We start from the raw sequence: 24349 nt of genomic DNA, 5'->3' as shown, positions 1-24349 counted from the left end.
TCTTGCTACAGACACTTCGACGATTTACCAACACGAGATTAAGCATATTTAAATCCTTTGGAATGACCTGTTTAGGCGAACTAACAATTTTTACAGTTGGCACACCCACATCAGTGTCATGAACTGGTAATTTTTCAGGCCAACGGTTTGTTTCCCGTGGGGAGGAACCTAATCTAAAAAAAAACCCATGTGCACGCCACAAGTTCTGTGCTACCCACGTAGCTGCTTCCTGTGTGTAATGCACACCTGATATATCAAGGTGCGTCCTACAACCTTCCGCCCCATAGCGTAGGTCGAGAAATATACAACCATTTTCGTCACAGAGTCGACGTAGCCTGTGGTTTAGAGTCTCCTCTCGACTCCAAACCAGAGGACCCCGGTTCACCCTGGGTACGATGCTGCAGATCGTCATCTTGGCTTCCACTCCTCGAGAGATGGAGGCTGCCTTCATCAATTTAGTGAGCCGTCGAAAGGACCCAAGGATTTCCTCGGAACCCCGACGACAGGGATCGTTGGGGCCAACATGTGCATAGTCGGTAGCTGTTGCACCCCGCATGCTCGAAAGCCTCAGGAAGAGCCTCTTCCACATCCCATACAAGGCTCCCCGGCAAGCACACCGAGCGAACGTTGGACTTCTTCCACGCCCTAGCCGCTGTATTCCTGAGGAGCTCCGTGACCCGCCTAACATGCCAATGACAGTAATAACCAGCATCCCCTCTGTAATGATCTCTACATCTACGGACTTCAAACACGAAACCTATTATTTCTTCCATTTCTAGGGTTGACTAAGGGCAAGCGATATACTAAAATCAGATTGCTATAACATGTGGTTTTCCCAATGATTGTTTCATCATTTGGATCTTCTGGGTGACTAGGACGCAGTTCCGCTTCTATTCCCGCAACTACTCGACATTTCGAACCGTCTGTTGAGACCTCCTTCAAGAGTGTTCTGTGGTCGGCGGAAGCTACCAACTGTGAAAATACAGTGTCATATACAGATCACAGATGCTCATGTTGTGTTAGGGGCATTATTGAGTAAAAGTTCCCCATGCTCTCATTGTTATACCACAGATGTTGATAATACATGATAATGGCCAGTACTAGGTGGGGGAACATTTCAACATGCGCCAGAAACAAAACTGTTACTGTTGTTGTTGCCTAGTTGGTTTCCTGAGAGTTGTTTATATTCCCAACGTGCCACAGCCTGTTAGTTACTACTAGTCGTCTGTAGCCATCATCTCTGTCGAGATTGAACTCGTTCTGCTATTTATATCTGTTGTTGTGATTAGTACAGAAAACGCACTACGTACTTCTTAGTTAGATTGTGGTGCGAACCGACGCTGAAATATATCAATGGGTATCGTGCGCGTTGAGTGTCAGACCATCTGTGAAAACATCTAGAAACAGGAGACCTCACTGATAGCGCTGGCAGGGGTCGAGATTTGTTTCATAAGAATGAGAATGACATAACGTGTTCGCTGCTCCCCGCAAATGGCTGATTTAATTATTATTGAATTATTTACTACAAAAACAAGCTTATTACCGTCCCCCAGCAACTCACGCTGAAATGGAGCGATTGTTTTGTGAGGAATGGTGTGTAATCCTACCAACGACTACACTATTTTTCAAGATGGCCACCAAGTCTGCGATCCACTTCCCCGATAGCCAGGGCATTGTTGTCTGTGGTCGATGTCGATGACCTTCTTTCCCAATCAGCGTCACCCACGTAGTCAAATTGTTGGCACAATTCGCTGTGGATGACGCGACATTACGTTTGGTCGATATATCGCCAGGATTTCACGGTGAATATGAATGCAATTCAGACGATTTACCCATAAGAATCGTACTGTCCCCCATACTCCAACTTTGAAATATGTTCTTACTTGCTAACCATTTCACTCTCACACTGTGATGCAGCTGTTATCTTTACCACAGCAGAGCTGTCTCCGCAGGAAACCCAGAACTCTTCTTACAATGCGCCGCAGTTGTGCAGTGGTCATAGCGTGGGATGACATACGTAACTCACTTTTTGAAGTTCTCTCGTAACTGCAGTCTGGTTCCCGTACAAGTTATAGGTAACCTTTCGCTACCTGTATTTCATCCCTGCTACCTTTAAAATTTCAAAGATTGTAGTTCAGACAACAGTGTCAAAAGTTTTCTCTGAATCTACAAATGCTGTAGATGTAGATTTGCCTTTTTCAGCGTATCTTCTAAGATAAGTCGTAGTGCCAAGTTCCCACATTTCTCCAGAACCCGAACTAACCTTCGCCGAGGTCAGTTTCTACCTATTTTTCGATTCTTTTGTAAATTTTGCAACCAATATTTATATTTCGATGGTATCCACACCTGTCAGCATTTGCCTTATTTGTGACTGTAATTATGTTATTCAACTTAGGTATCCCTTTTCACGGATATTGTAAACGCTCGCTAAACTTCATCTACTTCAGTGACATTGGACTGAGAAATATCTAAAGTCACATACACTGCTGTACAAAACTTAAGGACGAAAGTAACTTTCATATGACTTATCACTGCCAAATAAAACAGCTCAATGAAAATTGGACCATACGTAGAAAGAAATGCTGCAAATATAATACAGAAGGTAACTGATATAAATACGTAATGAGATGAACAGGAATGACACTTTTATCAGAAGATAATAATTACACTGACGTCACCGCGATTCGTGATGGTCGCCTGGACATAACAAATGGCGGAATACGGTTCTTACCAAAGAGTGTAATCACACGGCAATGCGTGCTCTGCAGCGTTCTCCTTTGTTGGCCACAAGGTTGGTGAGAGATAAGGTGTGGTAAGGTGTTCCATTCCTCCAGAGGTGCGGTTGACAATTGCTGAATGGTCACTGGTGCACATGGACGTGTTGTTATACTTCTCCCCAGCGCATCCACCATGCGTTCGATGAGATGCTAGTCGGAGGAACGTGCAGGCCAGTCCAGTCACCGAATATCTTCTTGTTCCAGGAGCTCCACCACCTGCGCTGCTCGATGTGGTAGCGCATCGTCGTATTTAAAAATGAAGTTAGGGTCGAATGCATCCCTGAAAGCACGTACGTAAGGAAGGAGTACAGAGTCACAATGACGTTGCCTGGTGACTCTATCGTGTTCAAAGATTTGGAGGTCGGTATGTCAATGAAACATTAATGCTTCCACACACCATAACAAATGGACCACCAAAACGATCTTGTTCAACTGTGCTGGACGAACCTACATGTGGGAACACAAAATTCACCCACAAACATTGTTGAACATGTGTTATGGTGCGAGGGGGCATAATATTGCTTGGGCTTATTGACCTCCACATTTTTGAAAACGGTACACTCACTGGTAAACGTAATTGTGACACTGTACTCCTTTCCCATGTGCGTCTTTTCAGGGATGCATTCGGGTTCAAAAATGGCTCTGAGCACTATGGGACTTAACAGCTATGGTCATCAGTCCCCTAGAACTTAGAACTACTTAAACCTAACTAACCTAAGGACACCACACACATCCATGCCCGAGACAGGATTCGAACCTGCGACTGTAGCGGTCGCGCGGTTCCAGACTGAAGCGCGTAGAACCACATGACCACACCGGCCGGCGTTGCATTCAGTCCTCACTTGATTCCAGTGGATGACAATGCACGATCGCATTGTGTGGCACAGATGGGGAAGCTCTCGGAACGAGGAAATATTCAGCAAATGGACTGATCTGCCCATTCCACAGACTTAAATCCCATCGAGCACATGTGGGATGTGTTGAGACGTATTCCAGCACGTCCATATGCATCAACGACCATCCAGCAGGTGTAAATCACATTGATTTTTGGACAACATGGTTGTGGAGAGAAGCAACGATTAGTATGATTAATCAATAATTCAAGAACAGTCTTAATCGCATTTATTATTGTTTGGAAAAACAACAAACTCTCTTTGACCACCAAAATTCTTGTATATCAAACTTGCGTCCACAGCATCCTTTTGTATGCATCGGAAACATGGACTACCTATGCCAAACAAGAACGTCGCCTTAATGCTTTCCACATGCGGTGCCTGAGATCCATCCTCGGAGTAACGTGGAAGGACCGAGTGACAAACGAAGCAGTGCTATCTAAAACTAACTGCAACAGTATTTCAGGTATCTTGAAGCAGAGACGACTCCGCTGGCTGGTACACGTCCACCGTATGGATCCTGACAGATTACCACGTGAGGTGATGCTTGGAGAGATCTCTATAGCCAAAAGACCTGTAGGACGTCCCGTATTGAGGTTCAAGGACTCCTGTAAACGAGATATGGAGAGCTTTGGAATCGACACAAACAGATGGGAGGCACGGGCTAGCATGAGACCAGAGTGGCGTGATGATATATCATCTGGAATGTCGAAGCATGATGAAGGCCTGTTAGACAGATTAAGGCAGAAAAAGCTTCGCAATGCTACCTACCACTGCTCCTGCCTCAGCAGCCAGATACACTTGCGGCAAGAGATGCCGTGCTGCCACTGGCTTGACAAGTCATATGAAAAAATGCAACCCATAAACACGCAGACACTGCAACAATCACCTGCCAAGATGTCGTGGCCAATGTATATATATAATACCGCCAACCGGTTTCAACCCGACGTAGGGGTCATCTCCTGGGCGTTTACGCCATTGGTCAACTGCTGGTGGTGTCACTCCTGTCTACATAACGGCAGGAAACTATGGTGTAAACGCCCAGGAGATGACCCCTACGTCGGGTCGAAAACGGTTGGCCGTATTATAACAATAGTAAATGCATTTAAGACTGTTCTTGAATTATTGGTAAATCACACTGATGGAGGAATGGAATGCGCTTCAACAAACACTCCTTACTAACCTTCTGGCCAACATAGAACCACGTTGCCGAGCACGCATTGCCATCCGTGGTGATCACCCACCCTATTAAGAACCGTGTCTCGACATTTATCGTGTCCGGGGAACCATAATTAATTGTGGTCACTTCACTGTCATTATTGTCTTCGAACAAAGGAGTCATTTCTGTTCGGCTCCTTGCGTATTTCGTTCTGTTATGTTCTGTACTATACGGCAACAGTTCTATCTGCGTGTGGTCCAAGTTTTATCGAGCTCTGTTACTTGGCAGTGACATGTCATGCGAAAATTACTTTCGTCCGTAAGTTTCGCACAGCAGCGTATTTAGTTTCACATACAGCCTGGCAGCTTCTACAGCAGGCGGTGCACGAGAGCCAAAACGTGACAGAACTCGCGAACAGTGGACGACACAGAAGGCATGCGCCTACTAACCGCTGGGCTCGCTAGAGGGGTCTAGAGGACGGCTGCGGCTACTTTGGGTTCTGGGAAGGGGTCGTCCGCCTCGTCGGGCAGGGACACGAGGCTGCCGAAGGGGTCCTTCCCGAGCGGGGGCAGGCTGCTGGAAGAGGAGCGCCTCGTCGCCGGGCCGGGTTCGGGCAGCGACGGACTGCGCCTCTCCAGCGACGGCCGCGGCGAGCCCAGGCGCTCCGGCTCTGTCAGCGTCCGCCGGAGGGCGCCGACGGCTCTGCGCACGCGCACACCCCTCCAGTCACCACCACCCGCTGCTCTCAGCGCCGGCGCCTGCTCTGGCTCCAACAGCGATTTCATACAAAACCGTGGATCTCTGCAATTGTTTCACTGAACGTCTGGATCTTGTAGGACGGTGTCGAAGTTTCAAATCATCAATAGCACCTCACGAAACTGCGTACCTCCTGCTGAAAGCGAATCTAGCGAGATTCATCAAATAAATTTAATGGTTAGACGAACAGTAACGCGACATTTGGGAGTAGGCCTGATCTTGGATGAAATCGCTGATTTCACATTTGAAGTAGAAAAGGCACAAATGTGATTTACAAAATTACAACAAGCACAGACAGGCGATTTCGACGTCTTTGAGAACAAACAGAGCAAACCACTAATTTATGTTATCACCAGTTTCAGGATATGGTCTGAGCGTTTGAACTCACTGATAAGAGATTATGAAGCCACCTACGTTTGTGAGGGTTAAACAAAGAATGCTACTGAGATTAATGTGCGCTTTATATACTGCTCTGCAAAACTAAAGGATGAGGTAGGTAAAGTAACATAACACATTAACAGATTGATGCAAATAAACGAAAATTCGGGAGTACATTGGAAGACGTCTCCCATCAGGCCGGCAGGAGTGGCCATGCGGTTCTAGGCGCTACAGTCTGGAGCCGCGAGACCGCTACGGTCGCAGGTTCGAATCCTGCCTCGGGCATGGATGTGTGTGATGTCCTTAGGTTAGTTAGGTTTCTAAGTTCTAGGGGACTGATGACCTCAGAAGTTGAGTTCCATAGTGCTCAGAGCCATTTGAACGATTTTTTGACGTCTCGCAGTCGTGCATAGAAAGCTGTATTTCACATGGCATGGTATCAGCGTGACTATAGCTCCAAATGGGATTTGCGCCGCAACACGAGGTGGTTGAAGAAACGGGAAAAGACTGTGTGTCAATCAGCGATCAGTTACGGAGCACTCTGGTGGTGTTCTTCATTACATCAGGGTCCGGAAACGACATCTGGATGACTTCATATGGGGAAGAATCATCGGGAAACTTGAAGGACGAATTGTGACAAATGTAGCCCAGGAGTTTAGTATTGCCCGTAGTACGGTTTCACGTGAATGGGGTGCGCTCCGAACCACAGGCACTGCTGCCTGAAGAGAGAGGAGGTGGTGGTCGACCACGGTAACTACAGCAGCAAATGACCGTTAACTGTGCAACAGGCGAGAAAGGACCCACCTCAAACAGCGGGTGCAACTGCAACCTTTCGCATCTTAAACGATTTGGCAGCCGTAGTGTCCAGGACGGCCAAGGACGATTCGGCGAGGCACGCAACCACACTCAGCATGCTGCCATCGCGCAAGACGACATTCTCTACAGACTTTCCATCGCGCCGGCGCATGTAACTACGGAAATGTGGATCCTAGAACGTTGTAGTGAATCGTGGAATCGATTATTTCAGTGGAAGCGCTGCTGACGTGCTGCTCTACGGCCAAGGAATCTAGCAGACAGTGGCTTTTGAGTGGAGTGGTTTGTGGGGAAATCTTCAAGTACCTTAATGAATGGACATGAACAAAAGCGAACAGATTTCACCCACAGAATATGTAGTACCAAGTGTAGTACTAGTAGTTGGCTAATTCGTTAAGCAGTGTATAATAGTTTTATGATGGTAGAAAATAGTTTTTTCCATTTAGATGTGATTCAGTGAAACACGAAAAAATTGTGACTGAAGGCATTATTCATACTTCCTGTGTATTTTCTTTTTTGTAATATCAGTTCCTTTGTAGTATTAGAATTTTTCTACGAGTCTTGTATGTATTAGGTATACATGGTTAATACAGGTGTTGAATAAAAATACGGAAACACCGCGATAAATGCACGCTTGAATATAAATCCAAATACAAGCCAAGTCTGCTGGTTGCGCTGTTGTATTTGATCACGTCTCTTGTGCAGTGTCCTCAGTATGTTGCAAGTGTCAGTCGTGGTCAGAATAGCGATCTGTGTAGTTGTGAGAAAATTATGTTGGAGCTAAGTGAATTCGAATGTGCGCAAATTGTGGTGCTCGTATGCTGGGTTCTTCCGATGGGTAGCTGAAGTGTTTGATGCCCCAAGAGTCACCATATCGAAGATTTATACCTTAGACAGCGAAAGTGGGAAAACATTGTTCACTAAGCTACAACACGGAGAAAACTGTGTGTTGAGTGATCGTGACAGACGGCCCATTGCAGAGGATTGTGACGAAAAATAAGAGGACTACAGCTGCAAAAATCACTGCAGAATTAAGTGTCACATTCGCGAACGCTGTCAGCGCCAAAACAAAACGAAGATAGCTCTAGAAGCAGGTAATTACAGGGCGGGCTGGAATTCCAGAAACACTTACCAGTGATGCAAATGCCTGTAATAGGAAAACGTGGTGCAAAAGCCATAAAACTTGGACTATTGACCAATGGAAGAATGTCATTTGGTGTAATGACTCTTGTTTCACACTGTTTACAACTTCTGGCCGAGTTTACGTCTCAAGAGTGAAACATGGCAGGGGTTCGTTCATGATTTTGGCAGCCATATCGTGGCATTCTGTGGGTCCTATGGTTACTCTACAATGTCGCATTACCTCAAGGATTCCATGACCATGCTGGCTGATCAGATCCAACCCGTGGCACAGTGTTTGTTCCTGAATGGCGATGCTGTGTTCAGAGACGACAGGGCGCCTGTTCGCACAGTTCGCATCCTCCAGGACTGTTTTTGTGAGCACGAGGATGAACTGTCGCATGTCCCCTGGCCGTCGCCGTCAACAGATCTCAAGATTATTGAACCTTTCTGGTCTACTTTGGAAAGAATGATGCACCATCGCTATCTACCACTATCGTCACTGTAGGAAGGATCATGTAAGGGTCTCCTGAAAATCATACAGGACCTGTATTTATCCATTTTGTTACAACTGGAAGCTGTTTTGAATGCTAACCATTTTCCTACACTGTATTAGGCACGGTAATGTGCTGTGTTTTTAGCGTTATCGTATGTTTTTCCACCTCCTGCTTATACAAGGAGCGTTTGAAAAGTCTGTGCAAAGTCCGAGAGATGGCACCACCGGCGCGTATCGAGGTCATGTTTAATTAGTAGCATCTTTGGAAAGAACGCACACCAAGTTTCAGCCATATTGGTCTATTTATTTGTGTTTGGCATTCGTGTGAATCAAGGAAGTCGAGTGATTGTCAAAAAATTGACGAAAAAGGATTCCGTGTGGTGATTAAACATTACTTTATGAAAGGCAAAACGTCACAGGAGACTAAGGAGAAGCTTGATAAACATTACGGTGACTCTGCACCTTCGATTAGAACAGTTTATAAGTGGTTTCAAAATTTTCGGAGTGACCATATGGGTACAAGTGTTGCTGAACGTTCTGCACGCCCTGTGGAGGGTACGACTCCAAAAATCATGACAGAAGAGTTAAGGTGCATGAGATTGCTAGTGCTGTGGGCATCTCGAATGAAAGGGTACATAATATTTTGCATAAACATTTGAACACGAGGAAGCTATCCGCAAGATGGGTTCCGCGATTTCTCACGCGTGACCAAAAGCGGAATCGTGTGAAGTGTTGCAAGAATGGTTTGCAGCTGTTCAGGAAGAATCCGCAGGACTTTAAACGTTGTTTCGTCACTGTGGATGGAACATGGATACGTTACTATACTCCCGAGACCAAACAATAATCTAAACAACGGGCTACCAAGGGAGAATTTGCACCAAAAGAGGCGAAGAACATTCCTTCGGCTGGAAAGGTTATGGCGACTGTCTTTTGGGATTCTCAAGGGATAATACTCATCGACTATCTGGAAAAGGGTAAAACTATAACAGGTGAATATTATTCATCGTTATTGAACCGTTTGAAAATCGAGGTGCAAGAAAAACGCCGGCGATTGGACCGCAAAAAAGTCCTTTTCCATCACGACAGTGCACCATCACACACCTCAGTAGTTGTGGTCGCAAAATTAATGGAAATCGGATTCCGACTCGTTTCACATCCCCACTATTCTCCAGCTTGGCTCCCTCAGACTATTATATGTCCCCCAATTTGAAGAAATGGCTGACAGGACAAAGATTTTACTTAAACGATAAGGTGATTGCAGCAACTAATAGCTATTTTGCAGACTTGGACAATTCCTATTATTCAGAAGGGATCAACAAATTCGAACAGCGTTGGAGAAAGTGTACACCACACACATAAGTAGTTTTTATTTTTGCACGGACTTTTCAAACGCCCCTCGCACACTTCTTTATAATCCACAAAGATGAGTTGTATGGCCTACATTAGTTTCCCAGATAATAGGTGATAATTGTGAAGAATGAATAAATGAATGTCATAAGACGTCCACATCTAGCATCGGAAACTGAATATTGTGTCAGACAAATAAGATAAATGGAAAAGACTTGCGCAGAGAGTGAAATGAAAGAGTAAGGTTAGTGCACCGGAAGAAACATTAGTCAACCATCCCACCCAGGAGACATTATGCTGGTACCATGTAACACACACCTTGATAAAGGCCTCAACACAGCTAGGAAGAGTATCGTACCCAACTGAAGCCACTCATAGAGCTGTGGGGATGCTGAGCACTACATTTTACCCGCAGTTACAAATAGTCGTAGACTTTTCTGTGCAATTAAAATGGGATGTTCAGTGGGCGAGCCAAGGTGCAATAGGGTGCCTGAGTGTTCGTGACTCATGATAATACACAGCACGCTCACTGTCAGCTAATGTCCAGTATCTGTGTTGTTTGACTCCTGGAAGAATGCAGCTTCACGTACCTCTGTGTTCACTGTCCTTTTGCGAGGTACGCGATTCCAATACGGATATTCGCCGGAAAACTGGTTGAGATGGACGTGCATTAACTGACTGTGGCAATTCCTGGCGGATATGAAACCGTTGTTACTGTCAGGGCGTGGCAGTAGTCTACAGTCCCTGTTGGTTAGGTGCTTTTTACGATCACTGCGAGTGATACACTATTATTTGTAGACACGTTAGACAGTCGTCGTTGGTACATCAATAAATCAGGCAACTTCATCGATGATGTAGTCACGGGGATCGTCCAGAGACGATCGCTCTTTTCTGCCATTCTGTCACGTTTCCACGTCGATCCATCGTACTGTGCTGATCCCATACAACCGACTGGTACATAAATACCGCGTCACTGCCATGGCCTGTTAGTAGTGTAGGTTAACTTGACCACCCGGTTCAACTCTCCAAAGCGACTGGTGTGTTGTTTTAAGTGGTAGAGTAATACACCGACGGAAAAAAATCCCAGCGCCGAGAGGGAGCTGTGCAAGATAAACGAAAGCTGGTAGGCGTGTTTCTATATCTGAAAGATGACGTCTATTCAGATTTCGCACAAATCGCAACTATGAGAATACAAACCGAGTTTACTTTAAATAAACACTGTAAGTGTCATGAACGTTAGAAACCTCTGAATTTGGACGTGGTGAGTTGATGTAGGTCAAGAATGCCTTTAAGACGACTAAGACGCCATTATCAACAGCTCACTGAGTTTGAATGAGGTCATGGAATACTGCTACCTGAAGCTGGTTGTTCCTTCCGTGATACTGCAGAAAGACTTAGCAGGAATGTAGCCACAGTACGTAATTGCTGGCAGCCTTGGTCACGGGATGGTGCGGTCGAAAGACGACCGGGATCCAGACAGCCGCATGACACTACCGAGGGGGGCCGCCGTAGTGTTCGGCCTATGGCTGTAGTACATCGTAATGCGTCTGCAACAGCAATTCGAGCAGCAGTTGGCACCACAGCGACACAACGAATTGTGTCACTTCAAGGATGTCCTGTAGCGTGCTTTCTATTGACCCCAAACCACCGCTGTTTGCGACTTCAGTGGTGTTAAGTGAGTGGTCACTGGAGCGCAGAGCGGGTGTCTGTTGTTTTATGATGAAAGCCGGTTCTGCCTCGGTGCCAGTGATGGGCACGTGTTGGTTAGAAGGGGTCCAGATGAGCGGCTGCAGCCGACCTGTCTACGTGCTAGACACACTCGACCTACACCTGGAGCTATGGTCGAGGGCACAATTTCGTATGGCATCAGGAGCACACTCTTGGTTATACGTGAACCATCAACGCAGATTTTTACGTCACTGTGATGATTCGTTATGCTGCCATTCATGAATAGCATTCCAACACGATAACGCTCGCTCACAACCGCTGTTGTAACCGAATATGCTCTACACAGTGTCGATATGTTGCCTCGGACTGCTCGATCACTAGATGTGTCTTCAGTCGAGCACGTATGGGACATCATCCGACGACAACTGCAGAGTCATCCACAATCAGCATTAACCGTCCCTCTTTCGATCGGCAAGTGCAACAGTCATGGAAGTCCATCCCACAAACTGACATCCGGCACCTGTACGAGCATTGCGTGCATGTTTGTATTCAACATTCTGGCGATTACACAGCTTATTAATGTACCAGCATTTCACATTTGCAATGGCTTTTCTCGCACTTATATAAACCTGTGATCTTGCAATGGTAATCAATTAAATATGTTACCTACGCAAATGTATTCCCTTAATTTGTTTAGTCTACATTTATTATTTCTTCGTGCTGGGATTTTCTTCAGTATGTGTTTTTCATCTGCTGATATTATCTTCCTGACAGATGAAAATTTAGTGTTGACTTTGGAGAAACGCTGGTATTCGACTGTTAGCAGGATCTGGAGAAACAACGTAGAGGTAAGGATGGATGAAACTTGTGTGTGCTGTCCATCTCCTTGGAATTTGGTGAACTGATAGACAGAAATACTACTCAGTTAATAAAGTACTGCCGGAAGGGTGGAAACCTAACATCGGTTCCTAGTTTGGTAATGAACCATCCTGTCAGACTACAGTTGTTTACCGGTGCTATATTCGAACTCAGAAATCTGTGTTTCTGTGGAGCTTGAAATAGTAGCAGAGTGGTAACGACAAAGAGAAACTTTGTTTCGCCGAGAAGCTGCCTTCGTGTTGTTTTGGTGCTGACAGGACTCGCTAATGTGACATTCAGTTGTGCAGCGACTTCTCAGCTACCGTCACAATCGTCTTCAAAGAGTTCGAGTGCCAGCCCAGTAAACAGTTTTAAGGTGTCAGGAATTAGGAATCCATGCAAATTGTGAGGCAGATGTTCCTTGAATGCCTTTTAGCACAGCGACACAATTTGCGCAGAATCCTAATTTCTGGCAGCTTAAAACTGTTTACTGGGCTGGTACTCGAACACTTTGAAAACGATTGTGACGAAAAATAAGAGGACGGCAGCTGAAAAGTCTCTGCACAACTGAATATCACACTAGCGAGCCCTGTCAGCAAGAAAACAAAGTTTGTCGTTACCACTCTGCTACTATTTTAAGTTCTCTGTCTTCACATTCCGATGGAATGGATTCGTTGTTCTTTGCGTTCAGCCTTATGTGACATTTTTGAAGTAAACTATGTTAATAACTACTGGGGAAGTTGCTTCTATTATCAGACAGACAGTATGATCTTATTGAAAGAAAAACAAATTATAATGTTTTTAACTGTGTCATCGCTGCGGTTGTGTGTCACACGAAGAAAGCGCGTCCGATTCCCATTAAAGCCGGATAGTTACCCTTGGTGGTGTCCTCTCAGTATCGTGGAAAAATCGAGGAACTACTCGAAGGAGAAATGGAAGATCCGTTTTGAAAGCTGGGATTTAAGGCTATTAGAACGATCTGCTGACCACGTGTTCATCTTATACCACTGTCCAATAATGAGGATGAAGCAGCGGTCAGTCAACGGACCATTGTCTTACTAAACCGAAAGTATATTGCAATTTTATCGAGTTTAATTATGTTGATGTTTGTCACTGGAATACACTGACCTTAGACGTTAAGACTGCAAAGTGCTTCCGATATAATTTTAAAGGACATCAATTCCAGTCCTTCATTACAGAGAACAAATCTTCCCCAGTGAACCAGGAGTGATGCCCCGTACAAGGTACGTAGTACGTTCAGTAACATCTTTGAAACAAAAATAAGACTGGTAGTTCATTTGACATACATACGAGGAGCTTTTTAGCAATTGTTGTATTTGTGAAATATTACCTGAAAAATTGTCATGAAAGCAACATTTTCACGTTTTTATTCTTGTGTCCTTAGGCAACAGTTGCCGAAATAAGACCGATTACTAAAAAAGATGTCAGTATGACTTTATATGCACAATAAATACAGTTTTTTCTACACTACGATACGTGAATTCGTGCATAAATTGTTGTAAAATTCCCCCTAACGTTCAGGAAAAAATATGACTAGTCATCAAAATCTGGGCCCTCTTTGTATGATGATGGAGTGTTGCCATGCATTTCTACCAGCTCAGCATGGACTGTTTCAGCGTTGCTTCCTTTCAAACGCAAACAACGTACTATAACAGACAAGCTGTGCCGGCCGCGGTGGTCTCGCGGTTCTAGGCGCGCAGTCCGGAACCGTGCGACTGCTACGGTCGCAGGTTCGAATCCTGCCTGGGGCATGGATGTGTGTGATGTCCTTAGGTTAGTTAGGTTTAAGTAGTTCTGAGTTCTAGGGGACTGATAACCACAGCAGTTGAGTCCCATAGTGCTCAGAGCCATTTGAACCATTTTAGACAAGCTGTGTAAAACATAAGTCGGTTTGCTGACGTAAGACTTTTTGCACGGGATCGACCAAGCGCTCTCTAAACCAACAAAAGTGGCTTACGACGTAATAAACATCGCACACGTGGTCACACTATTAAGTAGAATGCACTATCAGTCTAATCCAACATCTCGGAAGTAAAGTGCTCCAACAGCATGCATTTACAAGGTTTTGTTCGCGATTTTGGAGAACATTCTTCAGCACTGTCGGGGAAATATTATTTTATAAACTATGTGATGTTAAAGTTGGTGCAGAAAATCGCTTTAATTTGCAACAATACGGTAATACCGTCAAAGGCAGCATGTTTGGGAAGAAAAGAGCTGAAAATGACAGCAGACAAACTCTGTTATTTGAGAACACAGGTCCATGTTCAACCATGCAATCATTCGTTAAGGACTTGCGTGAGACGATGACATCTTGCAACATCCCACTGGAAAAGCTGAAGAATCCACGCTTCAGACACTTCTAGGAGAAGTACACAACACATCCAATACCTGATGAATCTACATAGAGAAAGAACTGTTTATCCGTGTGCTACGAAGAGGTGCTGACTGAAACGTCTGGGTGTCCACAGACGAAACCACCGATTTGGATGGGCTTTATGTTGCAAACGTTGTTGTTGGTGTTCTAAAAGTTAACAGGCCCGGAGAAATGTTCCACCTAACGCGTCAAGCTCTCGAAAGAGTAAGCAATTCGACAATTGCCACTATGAAGCTATGATGGCTAGATGGTGTAAACAGAGACAACGTTTTGGTGCTAGTATCAGATGGTGCTTCATATGTGGTTAAAGCAAGCGAGGGGCTTCAAATTCACTTCACTTCACTTGCCTAGGACGTGCGTTCCACAGTGTTGCAGAAGAGGAGCGATGATATTACTCTGATGTGGACAAATTAAGTTCCTTTGGCAAGAAAATCTATGAGGAAGCTCTGCTACACCTACAGAAATTAAAAGGCAACTTCACTGTCCCTCCCGTCTTACCTTACACGTTGGCGTTATTGGCTTAATACTGCTGACTATTATTGTACCAACAACACCAACAAAAAGGACAATCTTTTTATGAGCTTGAACGCGATGAATCCAATGTCAAAACAATGAAACCGGTACCTTATTTGGTGGATTGACGTACATCAGCGCCAAATTTTCAGTGGTACCAAAAGCCATCATAAGACTGGAAGCTGCTGGTACTCAGTTGGATGACATCCTGTATTGTGCAGCATGTGCAGAGTGAGTTGGGTCGTGTGACTGTCAAAGTGAACAACAAATTGCATTGTGTCCTCTAGCGAAATCCTAGGTATTGTACAGTGTACAAAATTAGTGCCAGTCTTTCTTGCAATGCCACAACGTTTGAAGACAATGGACCAAAGCCGGCCTTGGTGACGTTGCCACCTTCAAATACGCTCCTGTGACGTCCAGTGATGTAGAGAGAAGTTTTTCCGTGTACAGAACTGTCCTCAGTGACAACCTTACACCTTTGAAAATAGGAAACTTGAAAGTGCATTTTGTGATCATATGCAACTCTGCGGAGACTGAAGAATGACGGAACGCGTTAACTAATTTGGAATAAGTTGAACAAGTGGTGTGCGTTAGTAAAAGCAGGATTTATTATTTGGATAGGTGTTATTGTTTTCACTGTGCTACGTGTTTTTCTTAGGCACATGCAGACATTTCAAAAATAAGTGCTAGTTCGTTTCAAACACTGCAAAAAAGTAAGTACTACACTCACAGTTTGTTCAGAAGCGAATTCTGTATTACATGGTACATAAAAAAATCAACAAGAATGTTTTTAAATGAAGCCATGTTTTATTTTTTAAAGTGAAATTTATATAAGTTTTAGATCATAAATATTCGCATATTTCGCTGTTTTTAGGTAATTAGAATCTGGGTCCTACATATAACACAGTCGTTACGTGGCGCAGACGTTTCTAGAGTGGTCAAATAAATCTGAGTGACGAAGGATAAAGTGACAGACTATCTCTTTGTGAAGAACCGGGAATCTCAACGGAAGTGGAGGCCCTCGTGCACACGTGTCATAATCGAGGCGATGGTGGTAAAGTAAAAATCAACCACTAATATGTTTCCAATACCTTGCACTACATTTTGAGCATGACAAAGTTCGTCATCGGCTGAGTTTCGCAACAGCTCACGCTCACTCAAAATGCGCGCGGACTGGCCAGAGGAATGGAAATGTTGCAGCTATGTCAGGGCAATCCAGATGACATCTTTAGCTATGTAATCAACGTGGACGAGTGCTGGGGGCGTCACAATGATCCCGAGACAGAAGCAAAGAAATCAGTAGAAACGAGAAATCACCAACGCCAAAAAAGGTGAAGACCATATCATTAGCAAGCAAAGTGATGCTGAGTGTTTTAAGGACTTCGGTGGTGCAGGTGCTTGCGGATTATGCTCTTCAGGGGCAAACAATTACAGGAGCATACTACAAAAATCTCCCGACGACGTTACAGGCACTGTCAAGGCGGCGCTTTGTAGGAAACTGCCCTAGGTGGTGTTTTTGCTCCGGACAACACCCCAGATCATTCTGCTCAGCATAGACACACATATTGCTTCTTTGGCTATCGAATTTCGTTTCCCATCCCACCTTCCCGGTCCCTTATTCTCCTGACGTCACACCCTATTACTTCTTCCTCTTTCGTCGGATAAAGAAAGTATTGGGCTACGGGCATTTCCAGAATGAACGTGAGGTGGTTTTTGAGGTGGAATGCATACTTCTACAACCAAGATCTCCGCCAGGACATCCATGGTTGGGAAAAACGTGCCCGATGAAGGGCGAACACTTACAAGGGGAAGGCCTCAGACACGGCCAACCGATTCGGCTCAAATTTGGCAGATCGCATGTGTACAACCTAAAACGAAGGAATATAAGTTATTTTGGGTCAACACCCCCGCAATTTTGAGAAAATCACCCCTAAAGCAATCGACTCAAAATTGGCGGGATCGATAGATAATTGTAAACAGAGCATTTTTCACCATCAGGTATGGGGTCCGAAAACGCATACTTTTCCAGAAATCGAGGTAAGAAACTTTTACAGCTATCGCTTCTGCACCCACATGGTAAACGCTTTTCGTCGACAGTACCGATAGTGCAACGGCTAAGGTAACTGCCGGCACGGTAGCTCAGCGTGTTCGGACAGAGGGTTAGACGCCCTCTGCAATAAAAAATCTGCGTTAATCGATCAACAGCGAACTTAAACGGATGTCTTACAACGTCCGCCTCGAGCAGGTACAACGAACGGTAACTGGCTGGGAATCGGAGAACCCGGGTTCGAATATCGAAGAAACTTAGCGGATATTCTTCTTTTCGTTTGTATTTTTCCATATCTCAATTGATAGGGATAGGAGTGTTAATAAGGTAAGTAAATCAATAAGGAATGATAATAATAAGGTAGGCAATCTAATTTCCCAAATGCCGTGAGTTAGTAAAGTATTAAACTTTTAATCCTTGTCACATGAAAACAACTCCGAGTAAGAATGCTGCGAATTCCTCACGAGAGATCACAGATAGCCAACCGCACGACGCTTGTTTACAGCGAGGCACCGGACAGAATGCACGCGAGGAGAGTTATGTTGTCCCCGTTGCCACTTCGTCATATCATAGTTGTGAACCTGGAAGAGTGAAAGTGACCAGCACGAGCCTTATAGAAGTCAATCGGAAAGAGTTGTTTTCCGTCATTAGGCTGCCGCGAATCTCGCGGATGCATATAGTGATTTTTTTCATCGTTAATGCGCCGAAGTAATATATGACGAGTACTGTATGTAGTTTGTAGTACTTAGCTCGTCTGTTTATGCCGTACTAACTAGTTATTGTTCGTTGTGTCATATCTTTCAGGTGCATAATCTGAATAATGGAGGATGTACACCCTTCGACTAGAGCTGTAATATATACTTGGAAGCCTGTCACAGTACTACCGACGCTGTGTTCTGGTTTGTAAAAGTGTTGCAAGACAGATGCATTATCAATGCACTACTGGAAGCGGGCAGTTCTGTATCTTGGCGTTCCAGATTGATCTGAGCGGTTATCGTCGAGCGATTTTTGGAGCTGACGAACGAAATGACTTTTCTTGATACTGAAGTATTATACCATGAATGTTTCTAGGAAATATCGAACCCGGGTTTACCGATTCCCAGCGAGTTGCCTTAGCCGTTGCGCTATCGGCGCTGTCGCCAAAACGCGTTTACCATGTGGGTACAGAAGCGGCAGTTGTAAAAGTCTCTTTCCTCGATTTCTGGAAAAGTTTGCATTTGCGGACCCCATACCTGATGATGAAAAATGCTCTATTTACAATTATCTATGGATCCCTCCAATTTTGAGTCGATTGCTCGTCATAACCTTTCGGGGTGATTTTCTCAAAATTGCGGGGGTGTTGAACCAAAACATCTTGGAGTCCTTCGTTTTAGGTTGTACCCAAGCGACCTGCCAAAATTGAGCCGAATCGGTTGGCTGTGTCTGAGGCCTTCCCCTTGTTAGAGAAGAAATAAAATCATTACTAATTATCGCAGTCACACCTTAATTTTTTCTACATGATAATTAAACTTCGCGACTGTCCTTCGCATATCGTCGTCTTAGCAAACAGGACTCCCCATAATAGCTCTATGATTAGCGCCGGACTGCCACTTGAGCCGTGCAGGACCGCTTAGTGCCTCACCTGAGAGCGCTGGTGCGTGACGTGGTGACCACCGGCCGCTCCTCCGGCGTCCCGGGGCTGGCCATGGCGCTGCCAGCGCCGCCGCCGCCGCCGCCCCCAGACTCCTCCCACGAGTTGTGCCGCCGGTGGCTGCGCTCTCGGAACGAGTCCGCGATGTTCGTCATACTGCTGCAGGAATGAGCCCCGTCAATTAACAATGCTGCTAACGTGACACAGTTCACTTGCACTCGTTTCCGTATTATTTTATTATTGTTGGGTTTACAACCACTATACATAACTTGAAAGACTCTAAGGGGGCGTTTTTCGTAGTCTGCGTGTGGTCCTCTCATTGTGCTTAAGAAAACACTAAATGTGGAGGGATATGAGCACATGTACAGTATTTTGTACTGTGTACCGTAGAGGAACACTTCGCAGACAATGATTATTTGTTTCGGCATAACAATGCCCCAGTGATAGAGCAGCATCTGTCAGGTAATGGTTCGTGGACAATAAAATTTCAGTAATGGGCTGTCCTGCCGGACTCTCTCCCGCCCCCCTCCCCCCCCCCCCCCTCCCCGACCCCCGAAACCATCGGAACACCTTTGAGATGAGTTAGAATATCAGCTTCGCTCCAGAACCCAACCAGTGTTCAAAATACCGCTACCTTCTCCGGTATCGGCTGTTGAGGAAGAATGGCCTGCCATTCCTCCACAGACATTCAGACACATCGCTGAAAGTGTCCTTAATAGACTTCAACTCGTCATAAAGACGAAGTGTGGAAATTGTGGACACATCTGTATTATAGATCTTATAGTTAAATGTTTCCCTAAGACATTTAAGTCTCTTCATTAAAACTTCCTGGTAGATTAAAACTGTGTGCCGGACCGAGACATCCCCTAGGCTGTGGCTAAGCCATGTCTCCGAAATATCCTTTCTTTCAGGAGTGCTAGTTCTGCAAGGTTCGCAGGAGAGCTTCTGTAAAGTTTGGAAGATAGGAGACGAGATAATGGCAGAAGTAAAGCTGTGAGGACCGGGCGTGAGTCATGCTTCGGTAGCTCAGATGGTAGAGCACTTGCCAGCGAAAGGCAAAGGTCCCGAGTTTGAGTCTCGGTCGGGCACACAGTTTTAATCTGCCAGGAAGTTTCATATCAGCGCACACTCCGCTGCAGAGTGAAAATCTCATTCCAAGTCTCTTCATTATCTACGATAATGCACTGCCAGCACAATTATCTACGATAATGACTGAGGCAGAAGAAATGAATTAAAATGTGTGCTGTGACAGGTACTCGAACCCGGGTCATTTTGCTTGCTAGGCAGAAATGCTAACCATTACACCACCACAGGACAACCGTTAACATTGCTGCACGAACTACCTAAGTTGAGTGCCCTCCCCAACACAAACTTCAGTTCATATCTTCTGCTTATTTTCCCTTTATTGTCACTACTGCCATGGCTCTCCGTATTAATATCTACTAAAGTGCGCGTCATTTACGGCGGCGGCCGAGTTTAGGTTAGTTCTGCGCATCTGACGTCACAAAACGCAGTCAGCCAATGAACAGAGAACGACGTTGCCAGAGCTCGACTGCAGTGCAGAGCACGGACGAGTGTCTTCAGTTTTAGAAACGTTCAGTCATAAATAAAGTAATTGAACAAAAGCAATGTCTTGATAGCAGACTTTCTTTTATAGAAAGTTTGGAAAAAACGTTCTTTATACCAATTGCTTCATATTCTATTAATTAATTAAACCAAACAAGCAATAAGCCTCCTAATTCAGGCGATAGCAAGGAAAGGTGTTTGTATCATTCTCAGGAACGTTTTCGCAATAAAGTACAGCGGTAATTGTTTACTTCCTATTGTACTTCGACGAAACGTGAGTAATTCATAGTCATACCAACAGTGTTTGTCCGTATTTTGCGTGACATGTTAAAGTCCTCCAGGAGCTCTCTCAAATGACAAGATGCGTTAGCGTGATAGTTAAGGTGAACTAAGTTATCTCAGCAAAAAGTTTTTAAACTCCAAAAACGTTACAGCAAAGGCGATTTTAACTGAAAGACGGAAACATGAAAGGAAAAATAACATAGAAACTAAATATGCTGGAATAGCATGAAATGTGGTCTGGGAAAACATCAGTAGTGATGTTATTTCGTCTGACATGAGAACAGCGTGGTACAAGGTAGTCAATAACATCATCAGTACTAATGAGCGTCTCTTTGCCATCGGTTTAAGTGACACTAACCTCTGCAGCAAATGCAGCTTAGTTGATAGTGTGCCTCATCGTTACACATGTAGAGATCGGACTATCAACTGGAGGTGGACCAGGGAGAAAATTGCTCAAATAACAAGAACTTCAGCAACAATGTACCGACTAACATTTTCTTCAGACCAGAGGAAGGTTACTACCCTCAGGCAAAAAATAACGCAGTGATTTGGTTAATGGGCAAATATACAAGTTATGTTTTTAACAATATTGGGAGCGATGAACATATTGAATACAAGATGTATATGGAAAATGAATTCGAGAAAATACTTAAATATCAGAATCACGATAAGAAAAATGGTAACATGCTCGAATTGTCTTCAACAGAATGGGTATAGGTTAGGAACTGGATTCCTGGTAGAGAGGGATGGGTTGGGACGCGTTCCCGATCCTAACCTCACCTGCAAGTCACACATGAAAAATAAATCAGTAGCACAGCAGATACAAGAATATGGCGACAAACATCTGGTGTCTGATGTAAAGGAAGATCTTGATCTCCCTATGGATGCGTGTAGAAGGCTGGTACTGACAAAAATAACCAGGCAGTGAAATATTTTGCGATGTCGCTGTTCGGGACTTCTCTTCTGTCCACGTAATTTACCCTGGAAGGAACACACATCAAGGATTTGCTGAATGATTAATTTGGGTATGGGAAATGATGATGACGAACCTCAGGCTGCAGAAGAAGAAAATGTGCATGCTGATCTGCCACCAGTTGAAGGTGACAGTGAAGGTGCTAAATTGTGCTGCTGCTAAAGACTCATTCTTTGAATGCTGAAATTTATGACTGCAATTATCTGTCACCTTAATTATGTCATTTCATTGTAGCCATTTTTGTTACTGTTTTTGTGGGAAAAAAAGTGTTTAGTTGCTAAGTGAGAGGATCTGAGTTCAAACCTCGTTCGGTGCTTTATATTTTCTGTATTTAATAACAATATCGAAGTGTCTTACTTCATGAATTTTATTCATTTGAGTGTAATTTTATGAACTTTCTAGTGCTTTGTCTCTTCATTATAATCATAATAAGTTTTCAGTTTTTCTAATTTTGTACTCCAGTATTTCTTTTTACAGCAATTAAAAACAATGAAAAGGCAAACATACAATATTCATGTTATCTGCTTTGTTTGTATATCTTCTCTTCCGCAGTCGCTGTTTTACTATTCATATTGAGATATATTCTTTTGCGACAGTATTAAAAGTATTATTTAGAGCAGAATTTCGGCTCGTACGTTGCCGAGTTACTTGATTGTCGGACGCAATTCTTTGCATCATATTCAATGTTTTCGTCGACTGATCTATGTTTTGGCAAATACTTGCCGTCCGTTGTGACAAACACAAATTTTTTGCGCACTGTGCCTCACTGACATTATATTTTAGTTTTCTCTATGTTTTATTGCGTCCACAATTCAGTTTTGTGTACTTCGCCAATTTTGTTTTAATCAGAACATTTTAGAAAAAATCTAAATGACTCTGGTATAAATAAAACTTTTACTACAGTCGCGAAAGACGGAATATTTCTCAATATTACATACGACACCTATCTGGTACTTAAATTAAATGCGATATTGTTATACAGTAAATTTTATATGAAATTTAGGTACCATGTCCAAATTACATTCTCAACATTGTGGCAACTAAAATCGACCATACGGAAAGTATACGCTATGGACTTTTACCTCTGCAAACTCTTCAAAATTTCGTACAATGGTTTACTACATTTAATGCTGCACAGTAACTGCGTTGAACATCGGAATAAAATTAAGTCATTTATGGGGGGAAGGTATCAGTCAAGAAGATGTGTAAAAATCAAATTTTTGGGCCAAATAGTTTTTGAGAAATCGAATGATAAGTGTGTCAAAGCAGTCGGAACACTGTTGTGTCAGCACAGGCGAGCAGTGCAGTGATGACAAAATCGCGCACAGCGCGGAATGCGGGGAGCACGTCTCTGTAGCAGCGAAACAGTTAACGCGGTCGTGGCGGCTTTACTTCATAAACTGTGCGCTCCCCTCTAAACGTAAGTTTGCGAACTGTACTATACTATGGCGCTGCTTCTCTTGGTGCGTGCGTCGTTTGCAACTTGGCAACGCAACAATCTCTCGCGTCTGGGCGGGCATGCGCGAGCCGCCAAGATGAAAGAAATGAACTATAGTAGGTGTTCGTATTCTTTTTATCAGATGGAGTATAGGAGATTTTCTGCCGTACCAGTGTACAAAGTAAAGCGTATATGGAATTTCACATTTGTGAGTTTTGTGCCCATACCTACTACTCCTTTTTTCTTGGTAGGGGGCCCATAATAAGTTGTTTGCACTATGCTGTGTAGATAGTGACGTGCTGTAAGCCTGTAGTATACAATGATGTCCAAAATTAAAGTAACAAACCGCTATTTCTCCTACCTCTGTGTAATTCACGGTATAATCAAACTGTCAACCAGATGTTCGTACGATCGTGTTCTGCACGGGAGGTGTCATTCTGGTCAACGGGCAACCACGCCGATGATGACGTCAGGGCACCCATGAAACGAGGTAGTGTTTGCAGGGTAGCCCCACATCCACAATCGCTGTGAACACAGTCACAGACAGTGGAGTATGGCACAGAGAAGACGCCTACCAGACTCTCTGCGGCGTAGGGCCATAGAAAGAAAGAAAGCAGGGCAGTCTAAAACTGATTTGGCCCGATGGCTTAATGTGGATTGATCTGTTGTTTGTCGGATGTAGCGGCGGTTTTTAGAGACCGAAACAGTATACCAAAGACCAGGGCAGGGCCGACCACCTGTGACTTCGGAAGAGAGGGCCGTTATTTGGCTGAAAGTGCTCGACATTACCGTCTTAGTATTGCACGGCAACTGGCACGTGAGCTCCCTGCATGCACTGGACGTGTTATATCGAGGCAAACGGTGTGCAGAAGGCTTCGGCAGAGTGGCCTTTATTGTTAGAGACTTACTGTATATCTATCTCTGATCCATCTTCACAGAAGGAAGCGTACAGAGTCATCAACATGTCACCTGGACGGTCGAACAGTGGCCAATGTCATTTTTAGAGATGAGTCCTGATTTAGTCTGGAGAGTGTTCTCGATGGATTCGTGTCTGGAGGGAACTTGGAACACGATTTCGGGACACAAACATTGTGGAAAGAGACCAGGATCGAGGGGGATCCCTATTGGTGTGTCTTCCACTCGAACCCCTCTTCATGAAATTGTACGGGTGAATTGGCAAGGCTGAACTGCCATCAGGTATCGTGACGAGATCTTGGGACATCAGCTCCGGTTGTTGCGAG

The 24349-nt window shown here is 44.4% G+C and overlaps 1 protein-coding gene across 1 annotated transcript in view; it reads right to left on the bottom strand.

Annotated features, from left to right (window-relative positions):
* Positions 1 to 24349, bottom strand: part of LOC124555078 (kinesin-like protein KIF12) — a 653823-nt gene that overhangs the window by 12123 nt on the left and 617351 nt on the right. Inside the window, exon 18 of the mRNA XM_047128907.1 lies at positions 18841 to 19008. Coding sequence (XP_046984863.1) covers positions 18841 to 19008 — 168 coding nt within the window. The remainder of the gene's footprint in view (positions 1 to 18840; positions 19009 to 24349) is intronic.

The sequence above is a fragment of the Schistocerca americana genome, chromosome 1 (genome assembly GCF_021461395.2).
Source record: "Schistocerca americana isolate TAMUIC-IGC-003095 chromosome 1, iqSchAmer2.1, whole genome shotgun sequence".
Classification (NCBI taxonomy): Eukaryota; Metazoa; Arthropoda; class Insecta; order Orthoptera; family Acrididae; genus Schistocerca; species Schistocerca americana.
Note: the sequence above shows the minus strand (reverse complement) of the source record. Positions and strands in the feature narration are given on the sequence as shown.